The 12364-nt window shown below is 41.1% G+C and overlaps 1 protein-coding gene across 8 annotated transcripts in view; it reads right to left on the bottom strand.

Moving 5' to 3' along the window:
- LOC126215386 (programmed cell death 6-interacting protein) overlaps positions 1–12364 on the bottom strand; it is a 168801-nt gene that overhangs the window by 99314 nt on the left and 57123 nt on the right. For all 8 annotated transcript variants that reach the window (XM_049942088.1, XM_049942089.1, XM_049942094.1 and 5 more), the window contains exon 8: positions 12044–12167. In XM_049942088.1, coding sequence (XP_049798045.1) covers positions 12044–12167 — 124 coding nt within the window. The remainder of the gene's footprint in view (positions 1–12043; positions 12168–12364) is intronic.

The raw sequence follows: 12364 nt of genomic DNA, 5'->3' as shown, positions 1-12364 counted from the left end.
ATTTTGGACATTTTATCTAATTTTAACCACTTAATAGCATCAGAAAATGAATTTGGACTAAGTCTCATTCATTTCAATTGTAATGTTATGTGCATGAAATTTACAACAATATTGTTTTCCCTGTTATTAATTTGTGTTAATTTTCATTTTCATATTGAGGAAATTAATTTGGGGGAAAAAAAAGGGAAAAGGATAACGTTCCATAAAATAATTTGCACGGACGCGAAAGAAAAAAATTTTGGATTGAAAACTGTATATTTGACGCTACATTTGCAACGTAAGACTGAAAAGAAATAAATGGTGAGTACAGAAATTTACATTTTTTCCAGTTTCAAGCAGCCATCTGTACTTCCTTTATTCCGATCCATTTATTTCGAAATTATTTTTTCAAATTGTAGTTAAAATTGATTTACTACTATTATTGCAAATGATAAGTGAAGAGCATATTCACAGTCATTTATTTGTGAGAGGGAAATTTCAGTGCCAATTTAATAATTCAATTTCTAATTAGATATCATATAGAAATATCCATTTCCATAAGAGAAATTTCAGATTTCAACATATCATATTTAAATTTTTTTTTTACCATTGGAAAATTTTATTTGCAATTAATTACGAAAGTCGCAAGATGGACGCTAGACGCATAGAAATTGTTTCCGCGGACGAGCTTAGTGAAAGTGACACATTGCAAAACATGCCCGACAGTCAAAAGAATATTGAACTTAATAGGGAGGATGTTCAAGACATAATTTTACGGATCGATTAAGACAACAACCCCTATATTTAAACAGATATACAGGCGAATGGAGAGTGAGTACTACGCGACAAAACGTGACATTGACAACGTCAACTTCAGAACCAGACATCAATCAGACACGAAAAAATGACGAAACTAAGACACAGGACTCTGACATGCTCAACGAGATTCTGAAGTTACTTGGTGACCAAAACAGAAAATTTGACACTTTAGACAAAAGATTTGACGCTTTAGACGACAATTTAAAATGTGACATTGGGAAATTTGACACTAAATTCGATGAACTGACACGGGACATAAAACAAAATTTTGAAAAACAATCGAGACAAATTGCCGACTTGACAGAAACCACCAGTAGTCTTGGAAGGAAATTTACTGACTTATCAGACAAGGTTACGAGACAAGAAAAGGTATTTGTGGAATTCAGTGACGAGACAAAAACTGACTTACAACGATGTAATGAGAAATTGTTAACAGTAGTTTTTGAACAACAGAAAACCAGTACCCAAGTTGACGAATTACGACAGTCACACAATTCCGTAAAAACAAACCAAGAACACTTAGACCTGACGATTACAGACCTTTCAGACAGACTAAATGATGTAACATTGGAGCAGAAATCCTTACAGGAAAAGTTAGAAAAGCTTGAAGACAGAGCAGATGTAGCATCTTTAAAGAATGACACAACTCTAGCAGAAAAACTTGTACATGAATGCAAATTATGTGATGATTATTTAGATGAGAAGTTTGAGACAATGACACAGATCATTTTAGATAAGACAAAGGAACAAGTAAAGGGAGAAACAGATAATATTCAGAAAGAGGTACGTAAACTTAAAGAAAATGTAATACCAAGTTCGTCAGTGATACCAAAACCCATAACAGGCATTTATCCAGACTCAAGAAAAATTGATGCAATAAAGAATTTTCCATCCCCACAGAATCGTAAGCAACTCAAAGCCTTTCTTGGTCTATCTTCATTCTTCAGGAAATTTGTACCCTACCACCTTCTTAACAGTCCACATCTTCTATCTTTACTCAAAAGAAATAATATTTGGAAATGGACAGAGTTCTGTCAGACAGATTTTGAAGCGATTAAGAATGCTTTAGTTAATGCACCGTTGTTATGTCATCCTGACATGACGTCAGACTTTTGCCTAGTAACAGATGCAAGTTCCTATGGGCTCGGAGCATTTTTATTCCAAATTCATGTAGAATATGAACAAACAGTCATCAAACCTATAAGTTTTGCTAGCCGCACGCTCACTGAATGCGAAAAGTCATATTCAGTGACCGAGCGCGAAACACTTGCCATAGTATGGGCATTTCGCAAGTTTCACTACTTTCTATGGGAAAAACGTACTAAGCTTTATACTTATCATCAAGCTCTTTCTTTCCTGCTATCATGCAAGTTATTACATCCACGTCTTGCATGCTGGTGTGCATCACTACAAGAATATGATTTTGATATTATATATATAAAAGGAGAATCCAACATTATAGCCGATGCTCTATCTCGTTTGCCACAAGGCCTACAAGAATTTTCAGATGTGACAGAACAAACATCAGATTTCAAAATTTTACTCATGTATGATGGTACATTTGCATCTTACTACAAAAACATGTGCAGGAAGTTAGCCATATTGCAGGACAATGATCCCAGGTGGATCCAGATAAAGAATAAATTACGTGCAGGAACAGACCCACATCTTGAAAAATATTACACGTTACACAAAGAAGTATTATTTCACTGACGAAACCCTGAATCACAGCATTGGTGTGTTTGCTTACCTGAAGCTCATGTTGATGATTTTATTTTATTTACACACAGAACTTGGGGACACTATGGTGTAGCCAAATGTACAGATAAGATTATACAATATTGCTACTTTCCAAATTTAAGGCGAAAAGTATTGAGTAATATTAGGAAATGCATCATATGTCAGAAAGCCAAATATTCTAATCGCACAAGCATGAATGAATTGCACCCAATCATATCTAAGAGGCCATTACAGCTAATTTCTTTAGATATTGCAGGACCCTATCCACAAGCACGTGGAGGAATGAAATACATCCTTGCTGTGTTAGATGTTTTCACAAAGTATTTAAAATTATATGCTTTACATTCAGTTTCTACCACTGCTATTACCAGACGTCTATTAACAGATTATTTTGTAAGAATAGGAAAACCTGAAGTTATGATCACGGATAATGCAGCATATTTTACCAGTTTAAAATGGAAGACATTTATTGAAGAACAGAATGTTAAACATATTTTAATTTCAAGATTTCACGCAGCAGGAAACCCAGTAGAAAGAACATTTCGAGAATTTGGACAGTTTATGAGAACACACACACCAGAGAAGCACACAAAATGGGTAGAATACCTAGCACCATTTGAACAAATAGTCGTCATCTTGGACAGTTTCCAGCCACTGGCTGGGTCTGTCGGGAACACAAGCCTCTCCATCGTGTTCTGTCTTTCCACCATTCCCCCTCTTCCACCTTCGTCCAGTTCTCTCCTCTTCTCGTCACACATTCCTTCACTCCCTTCACCCATCTATCTCTTGGTCTTCCTCTGGGCCTCTTCCCCTCCAGTTGCAGATCAAACATCCTCTTTGGAATTCTTCCCTCATCCATTCTCTTCATGTGTCCATACCACTGCAGTCTTGATTTTTCTATCCTGTACTGTACTGGTTCCTCCTTTAGTCTTTCCCTCACATACACATTTCGCAATCTGTCTCGCCTTGTTACACTCAACCTGCTCCTCTGGAACTTCATTTCACTAGCCTGTATTCTACTTTTGTCGCTTTTGTGCATTACCCATGTCTCACTTCCGTATGTCAATATGGGGACAAAGTATGTTCGGTATATAATTCCCTTGGATTTCTGTGGCACCTCCTTGCTCCAAATAAGCCCCCTAATGCATTTGTAGAACTGCCCTGCTTTTCTTGACCTTTCATTTATTTCCATTGCGTTTCCTCCCTTACTTTCAATCATGCTTCCCAGGTACTTGAAGTTCTCTACCACTTGTAGTTTTTCCCCTCCACAAGTTATATCCACATTTGGCCTATTCTTCTTCCTTGTTGTGACAATTATTTCACTTTTCTTTGCAGAGAAATGCATTCCATATTGTGCTGCCGTTGCCTCCCATACATCTAACTGCTCTTGCACCTCCTTCTCGCAATTTCCCCATAACATCAGGTCATCGGCAAAAAGCACTGCTTTCATTTTATGATCTCCAATTGCATCTGATACTTGCTGTAGGATTTCATCCATAAGAATAATAAACAATAAAGGCGAAAGTGCACTTCCCTGTCGCAGCCCATTTACCAGCTTGAACCATGCAGTACGTTCCCTCCCCACTTTCACACAACTCTCACTTCCCTCATACATTTTTCTGACTTTTCGTGTTATCTCTTCATTTATCCCTTTTGCGTTCAGCACATCCCAGAGCTTGTCCCTACAGATACTGTCATACGCCTTCTCAATATCTAAAAAGGCCATGATTAAGTCCTTCTCGTACTCATAGTGCCTTTCCTGCAGTTGCCTTACCGCAAATATGAGGTCCGTTGTTGATTTGAACAAATAGTGAAAAATTTAACTCACATTTCTACTGGATACACACCAACTGAATTAATTATGGATAAAACAGAAAGAAATGAATGGACAGGCCCTCTACCTAAATTTACAGCAACAACAAATCATGTTAGTTTAGAAGAAAAGGTAAGACAAGCTTACACAACATTATGTGACAAAGCTAAGGAAAGAAAGCAAAAATATGACAGAGGTGTCAGGAAAGCACAAACATTTCAAGTTGATGAGTTAGTTTTACTAAGAACACATCCTAAACCCACAAAACTGAAACATTTAAACAGGAAATGGCAGATCTTATACTCTGGACCATACCGAATTGCAAATATTCCACACCCTGGCTGTTATTCATTAGAATATCCATTAACACATAAACCCAGAGGTCTACATCCACACAGACATTTGAAAAAATACATACAGTAAAATGTTAGCCAATGAGAAGAAGATAATTAATATGATATACAGTTATGATGAGCCTACATTTAAGTTATACAGATACTTACAATCTAATGAATGCAGGTAAGTCTAGAAAGCAATGTGAGACATCCAATAGCTAATAAGATATTTGGTTATAAGAGGAGTTGCTATTGAGGCATATACACATTAGAGGAGGCATATACACATTAGAGGAGGCAGAGAACTGAACAGAATTATTTTCTTTAGGAGGCATGTGATAATAGTAATGTTGATATGAGTGATGTGAGTGACTGAATGAGATGAGTGAATGTAATTTTTGTTTAATAAGAGGACAAATAGTAATACAGAGAGAGGTAAATGGAATACAAGATGAGCAAAGGGTATTATTATTATTATTATTATTATTGTTGTTGTTGTTGTTGACGTAAAAAGTAAGTGGTGATGAATAAGAGGAAAATATATATAAAATGCTGAGGAATAAGTATACATTATTTTGTGAAGAATGAATAATGGATAGGTGAGAATGTTATGAGTAATTGAGAATATGTTGAGAGGAGAGAAACTAGATTTGAACGCTATATCACATGTACTCATGGAATACAGAATGAAAGTAGTGGAAAAAATATTATTTATTGAAAGATTGGTATGCCTGAGATAATAACTTATGTGGTGTCTTATATATTCTTATAACTAAAGGTAAAAGTATAGATTTATGTGGAAAGAATTATTTACAGCAGCCACTGTTGGAAATATACCAGAAGATTTAAATCTATAACACTTTAACACTAATCTAATGGGAACTTGTAATGAAATTTTTGGAGTTATGTAGGCTTGACACTTCAGATTGGAAGAATTATTTAAGAGAACATATTTAGCAGTCATCTAATGACATAATTAAAGCTCATCTACTGAACTGAACTAATGCACCATTAAACAGAAAGGAGAATAAGGAGAAAACAAAATGTGTCCTCTGTTGCGGCTCATACTCTCATCCTTCCCTTAGAAAAATTTATACATGTTGATGAAATATTTGACATTATATAATTCGTGATTATCTGACAGTATGGAGAGACATACACACACATTTATTTATGAATAGAATTTTACAGGTACCACAAGGTAAATACAGAATGGATATACAGCATGGAACGCAGCAGCAATTATCTAAGAAGATTTATTTATTTATTAAATAAAACATTTATTTATATTGCTTGATACTCATGAAAGGAAGGAGATGAACTACACAAACTTTATAGGAACACGATTGACTTGAACTATATATATATATATATATATATATATATATATATATATATATATATATATATATATTGGTCTTTAAATATGTCTGCTTGTGTCTGTATGTGTGGATGGATATGTGTGTGTGTGCGAGTGTATACCTGTCCTTTTTTCCCCCTAAGGTAAGTCTTTCCGCTCCCGGGATTGGAATGACTCCTTACCCTCTCCCTTAAAACCCACATCCTTTCGTCTTTCCCTCTCCTTCCCTCTTTCCTGATGAGGCAACAGTTTGTTGCGAAAGCTTGAATTTTGTGTGTATATTTGTGTTTGTTTGTGTGTCTATCGACCTGCCAGCGCTTTTGTTTGGTAAGTCTCATCACTTTCTTTCTTTTATATATATATATATATATATATATATATATATATATATATATATATATATATATATATATACACTTACCACACTGATGTACATACTTGTAGGATCCTAAGATATTTAGAGGGGCACCACTCTTAGAAATGGTAATAGCGGGGTACCACTCTTAGAAACAGAAATAGTGGGGACACCACACTTAGAAACGGTATTAGGTATAGGAACTTTTACGTTATATTAAGTTAACATGTATTTTATTTATATTTTATTTTGTGTAGTCCACTGTAGGGGATGACTTTACTAGTATTTATGAAGTAGTTAGCAACCATCCCATGAACCTATCCTCCTACAGAGGGCTGTCTTGAAGTTTGAAATATGTGTTAATTTTATTCCAGGAGGCAAGATGAATTTTAAGTTGAATATTCTAGCGAGTTGCCACAATTATCTTCAAATGTTGCAAGTGTAACGAAAGGAAAAAGAATGAGCTAACAAATAAAATAAATAAAATATATATTTCAATCTGAATGTAATGTAATTCACATGTCAGCACAATGATATTGAATGTAACGTAACAAATTTACTATATTTTTCATTTAATTCTGTATATGTAGTATATGACAACAATGTAACTATCTCATGTAATGATTAATTGTAAATATTTGTATATTTATGTACTTACTATATCAAGAAATGTATTTTAAGGAGATGTTAATGAGCTGCAAAGGACTTGTGCATGTAGCACATGATTCATATAAATGGAACTGAAAATGCAAAGAAGAAACCAACATGATGGAACACTGGTCAAGCAATATTTACGTAGTGTCAATATGCTTTGAAGTGTATGGTGTTGTGGAAGCCGGCAGGTCTTCAGGTTGGTGTAAAAGACAAGCTCATCACCTGTCGTAGGCAGTGAGGTGTTTCCTGTGCCCTCATTGACCATTTATACCCCGGTAGACGCCACCAAAATTCGACTGCTGGAGATCACAATTTCGTGTTGACACCTTGAACAAACTTTGGATTTTCTTCAAGTCACACGCAAGAGATCCAGGCAGTACACACACACTCAGAATCCGATACTACGTTTAAAGACATTGGAGTAATATAATAGAAACATTTATTGTTCGAATTAATTCCATTGTAAACACGAATCATGTGAACTGAATTCAAACGCTGTGCTAAGCAACGATAATACGCTGCAATTCAAAGACATTAATGTTACGACACCTAAAGAAGATACACACCAAAAAGACTGATATGCAAAGAGCATTGTGCTCAGAAATATTTTTTGTAATATGTAAATTTCTTATTTTCTCATATATGTATGTATCTATGTAAATTTTCTATACTGCCACGCTCGCTTGCGGAGCGTGTCAGTAGAGGAGGCACTGTAATGGTACTTTGACTTCCGCAAAGTTATAATTTACGATCGCACACGCAGAAGAGCGCTGCGCCAGCGACCGATTTTATAAATAATTTTGTTCTTTTTTTTTTACTTTTGCGTAGTTTTTTTGTTGTTAAGAACTAATTGAGGACTCACTCTCTCTCTTGTCTTGATACGAAAGACGTGTATTTTTCCCGCTGTGTTGAATGTGCTTTTGGTGAAAATTAAAATTACATTACAAAGCGATGTTGTTTCAATAGCTAATGAGGAGAAGATAATAAAAGGTAACACCACAACCCCCCAGTGGAGGGATGGGACAAGTCCGGGGCTGCAAAGAGAGAGATCGATGGCCGAGAACGAGCCGTGGGCCACACTGAAATGCGTGGGAGCACCGGTGTTCAAGAGGCTAAGGTCGAGCTGAGCCAACAAATGCCCCACGGCCCGACCACGGGCATCAGAGACAGTCCCACCCCACAGAGGGTTGTGGGCATTGAAATCGCCCAGAAGCAGCAATGGTGGCGGGAGTTGTGCCAGCAGTGCAGCCAAGACATGTCTGGGGAGCTCCCCATCCGGAGGAATGTAAACAGAGCAAACAGTAATAGCCGGCGAGAGCTCGACCCTGGCAGCGACGGCCTCTAAAGGCGTCCGAAGGGGTACTGGCGAGCTACAGACAGAGTGGCGAACAAAGAGGCAAACCCCACCTGACGCTAGTCGACAGGCAGCACGGTTCTTATAGTATCCCCGATAACCGCGAAGGGCGGAGGTCCGCATTGCAGGAAACCGAGTTTCCTGCAGAGCAATGCAGAGAACAGGGGAAACACTCAGGAGCATCCGGAGCTCAGGCAGGTGGCGGAAATAACCGCCGCAGTTCCACTGGAGAACGGAAGCGGGAAGGGACTGGGAGGGCGTGAAGGCGACTAAGAGGCAGACGGCGCCTCAGAGCCAACTGCCGCCACTGGGGGAGAGTCAGCTGTGTCCATAGGAAGGCCCCCGAGGGTTCCGTGAGGGCGAGATCCGCGGCAGAGGCAAGGATCTCCACCTCGTCCCCGGAGCCAGAACTATTTACAGCAGGTGGTACTGAAACCGCCGGAACGTCCTTCTTCTCGGACACATTCCGTTCCTTCTTCTCGTGTCGGCCCTTAGGGTGAGAGGGCTGGGAGAGCTTCTCTGAAGGAGCGTCGGAGGCTGACGACGACGCAGGAGCCCTACGACCGGCAGGTGGCGGAACCTTCAGCCACTGGCTGACATCCGGCTGGGTAGGAGAAGAAACGGAGGAAGGGAGATCCCCGAGGGGCCCCTTCCACGAGAGAGGAACCGGCAGAGGCAACGCTGGCAGAGAAGGAGGGGGAGGGATCGAGCCCCCCGGTTGTGGAGCAGATGTCACTCCCGAAGTAAGCGTGGGGGGAGCGACAGAAGAGGGTTTGCCCCCAACTGCTAAGGGGGCAACAGAGGAAGGCTCGCCCCCAGGCACGAAGGGGGCAGACAGAGATGCACGGCCCCGAGGGCCCACTGAAGGCGGCACAGATGAGGCGACAACAGTCGCTCGCGTGGGCGACGATAACGTGACTGCAGCATAAGATGTTCGAATGGAAGCAGGATACAACCTCTCATATTTCAGTTTTGCCTCTCGATAAGTAAGCCGGTCCAGGGTCTTAAATTCCACGACCTTCCGCTCCTTGTGAAGAACGGGGCAATCCGGCGAGCATGGAGAGTGGGGCTCCCCACAGTTGACACATACAGGCGGAGGCGCACACGGAGAATCGGGATGAGAGGGGCGTCCCCAATCTCGACATGTAGCGCTGGATGGGCAACGGGAGGACATATGCCCAAACTTCCAGCACTGGAAGCACTGCATCGGGGAGGGACGTATGGCTTGACGTCGCAACGGTAAACCATCACCTTGACCTTCTCGGGCAAGACATCACCCTCGAAGGCCAAGATAAAGGCACCGGTGGCCACCCTGTTAGTCTTGGGTCCTCTATGTACACGACGGACAAAATGTACACCACGTCGTTCCAAGTCGGCTCTCAGCTCCCCATCGGATTGTAACAAGAGGTCACGATGGTAAATAATCCCCTGGACCATATTTAAGCTACTGTGGGGAGTGACGGTAACAGGGACGTCACCCAGCTTATCACACAAGAGCAACGCTCGTGACTGGACTGGGGAGGACGTCTTGAGGAGGATGGAACCATTACTCATTTTAGACAACCCCGCCACTTCCCCAAACTTATCCTCCAGGTGTTCCACAAAAAACAGAGGCTTCGTCGTAAGAAAGGAGTCACCATCAGTCCTGCTGCAGACAAGGTATTGCGGTACGTAAGGCTCCCGCTCGGCACTAGATCGGCGTCCCTCCCATGGCGCAGCCACCGAGGGGAACGACTGAGGGTCATATTGCGCAGCATCAAAGTCTACTCTACCTCGCTTAGAGACGCTGGTGGCCGTGCGACCACCAGCTGGGTGTGATTTATTGCGCTTCATTGCGCCACATCCGCCCAGATGCCACCTACTCCGAACGAGGGCTCTCCCCAAGGGCGCCACCCAGCCAAATCGACGGGTACCTGGCCGATATCCCGTTGCCCGGAGTCCCCGTGCCCCAGACAAGATGGGCACATACTCCTTGGCATGCATGGGGAGGAAACAGCTCAGGCATCTGTAGTGCGATCCCTGCGTGGTCAGGGGGCTACCACCAAGAGGGTACATGACGACCCCACCACAACGGACTGGCTACCGTGCTGGATTTTAGGTGTTGAAAGGGTCCACAGTTGTCGTGGGCGCGAAGAAGAAGATTGCGCACAAGACGAGAAGGAGACAACCCAGAAGATGTTGGGTGTAGTCCCCCCCCCCCACACACGACAATAGGTAACATGCAAGATGGTGGTGCATGATGGACCAATAGAAAAACACCACGTAAGGTGTCCTTCCCCAAATGGCACACACTAACAACGGAAATTTGGAAAAAAGGAGGTCAAACCCAAGAGGGGACCATCACAGAAGGCCGAAACGTTTGAGACTCCTTTTAGTCGCCTCTTACGACAGGCAGGAATACCGCGGGCCTATTCTTACTCCCGAACCCGCAGGGGGAGCAGAGTATAGATGTAGATGTAGATTTAGGATAACAGTGTGTGATAGGCACTGTTTGAACATGTTATTATGTTTTTCTGTCACATTCTTCATAGAGGCTATTTATTTGAAGTCACTGATTCACTGCGTGCAAAGTTATGAATGTCACCTGCAAACAGGTATTACATTTTTGTTTAGACGGTGCTCTCTTTCACAATATAATAAAAAGAAATGTTGACAGCAAAAATTGTACCGAGCAGTGCACATAAGCTGCTGCCGCCGCCGCCGCCGCCGCCGCCGCCGCCGCCACCACCACCACCACCACCACCACCACCACCACCACCACCACCACCAGTTTCGTCGTCGAGCAATATTTTGATTTGTTTTCGCTGCTTTACACACTTAACTATGCTGCCAGAGAAAGAAGAATCTCATTTTTTGACCAAATTCTGTAAACTTTTATACAAAAAGCTTTCTGTGTTCAACTGAAAATACCACTATATTCTAGATCTGCAACAACAATAGGCTGGATATTAATTAGTCTACATGTTACAAGTAAAAGTGGGATATTTTATTGGTACAAAAACAAGAACATATACGTATATATATGTAGGCATCAAAATGTCTACTGTGAACTCTTTTCCCAGTATGATGCACACCCTCTTCTTCCACCAGCTTCTTTATTTCTTGATGTAGTTGCTTACACTGAAAAACAGGGTCTCTTTAATTCATTACAGAATCACAAAGAGAGACATTTACCTGCTCAGATTTGATTTACAAACAATAATTAGCAGAAGAATTACAGTCAAAGTTGTAGTTAAAATGTAAGGTGAGACATTCTCTCCCCTATCCCCCACACACAAAGAAGCTATATAACTCAGACTTGTTTTGGTTAGTTTGAGTGACCAAAAGTGCACACCTCATGGCTAGAATGCTCAAAATTATGAGGAAAAAGACCGGATTAATTTTTGCAATTTGCTACTAACTTAGAGAGAGAGAGAGAGAGAGAGAGAGAGAGAGAGAAAGAGAGAGAGAGAGAGAGATTGCCACAAGCTTCGAGCTAGCATACCTCAGCTGTGACACTCCGGACTGAAACTGGGTGTCCGATGGCTGAGATACAATACCGACGAACCTAACAACTCACAACTGACATCGACCTGCTCACTTCAACGTGCAGACACACATTTATAAAGCGGGCGCTCAATTGCCGCGGGCCTACCTGTTGAGGAACTGTGTCGACTCCCGCAGCTTCGTCACTTCGGAGTTGACGATTTCGGCCTTCCTGACGTCGTACGCAGCCAGTGCCTGGTGAACGGCGATGGGCACCAATTCGGCAAACAAGTCTGCAAACCGAAACCGATACATTGGTTTCATTTAGGATTTTATGTGATATACAAACACCCGTAACCATTAAGCTTATAAAGTACACATATTTAGCTTGTAAGTTACAAATTCATTATTGAGGTTATTTGGGACAGTTAGAGGTGTGGCAATATAAAGCAGGAGAAGATTGAATGGCCAATTTACTCTCTACTTTATT

Source organism: Schistocerca nitens, chromosome 12 (assembly GCF_023898315.1).
Source record: "Schistocerca nitens isolate TAMUIC-IGC-003100 chromosome 12, iqSchNite1.1, whole genome shotgun sequence".
In the NCBI taxonomy this organism is placed as follows: Eukaryota; Metazoa; Arthropoda; class Insecta; order Orthoptera; family Acrididae; genus Schistocerca; species Schistocerca nitens.
The sequence above is the reverse complement of the archived record's forward strand: the minus strand, read 5'-3'. Positions and strand labels throughout refer to the sequence as shown.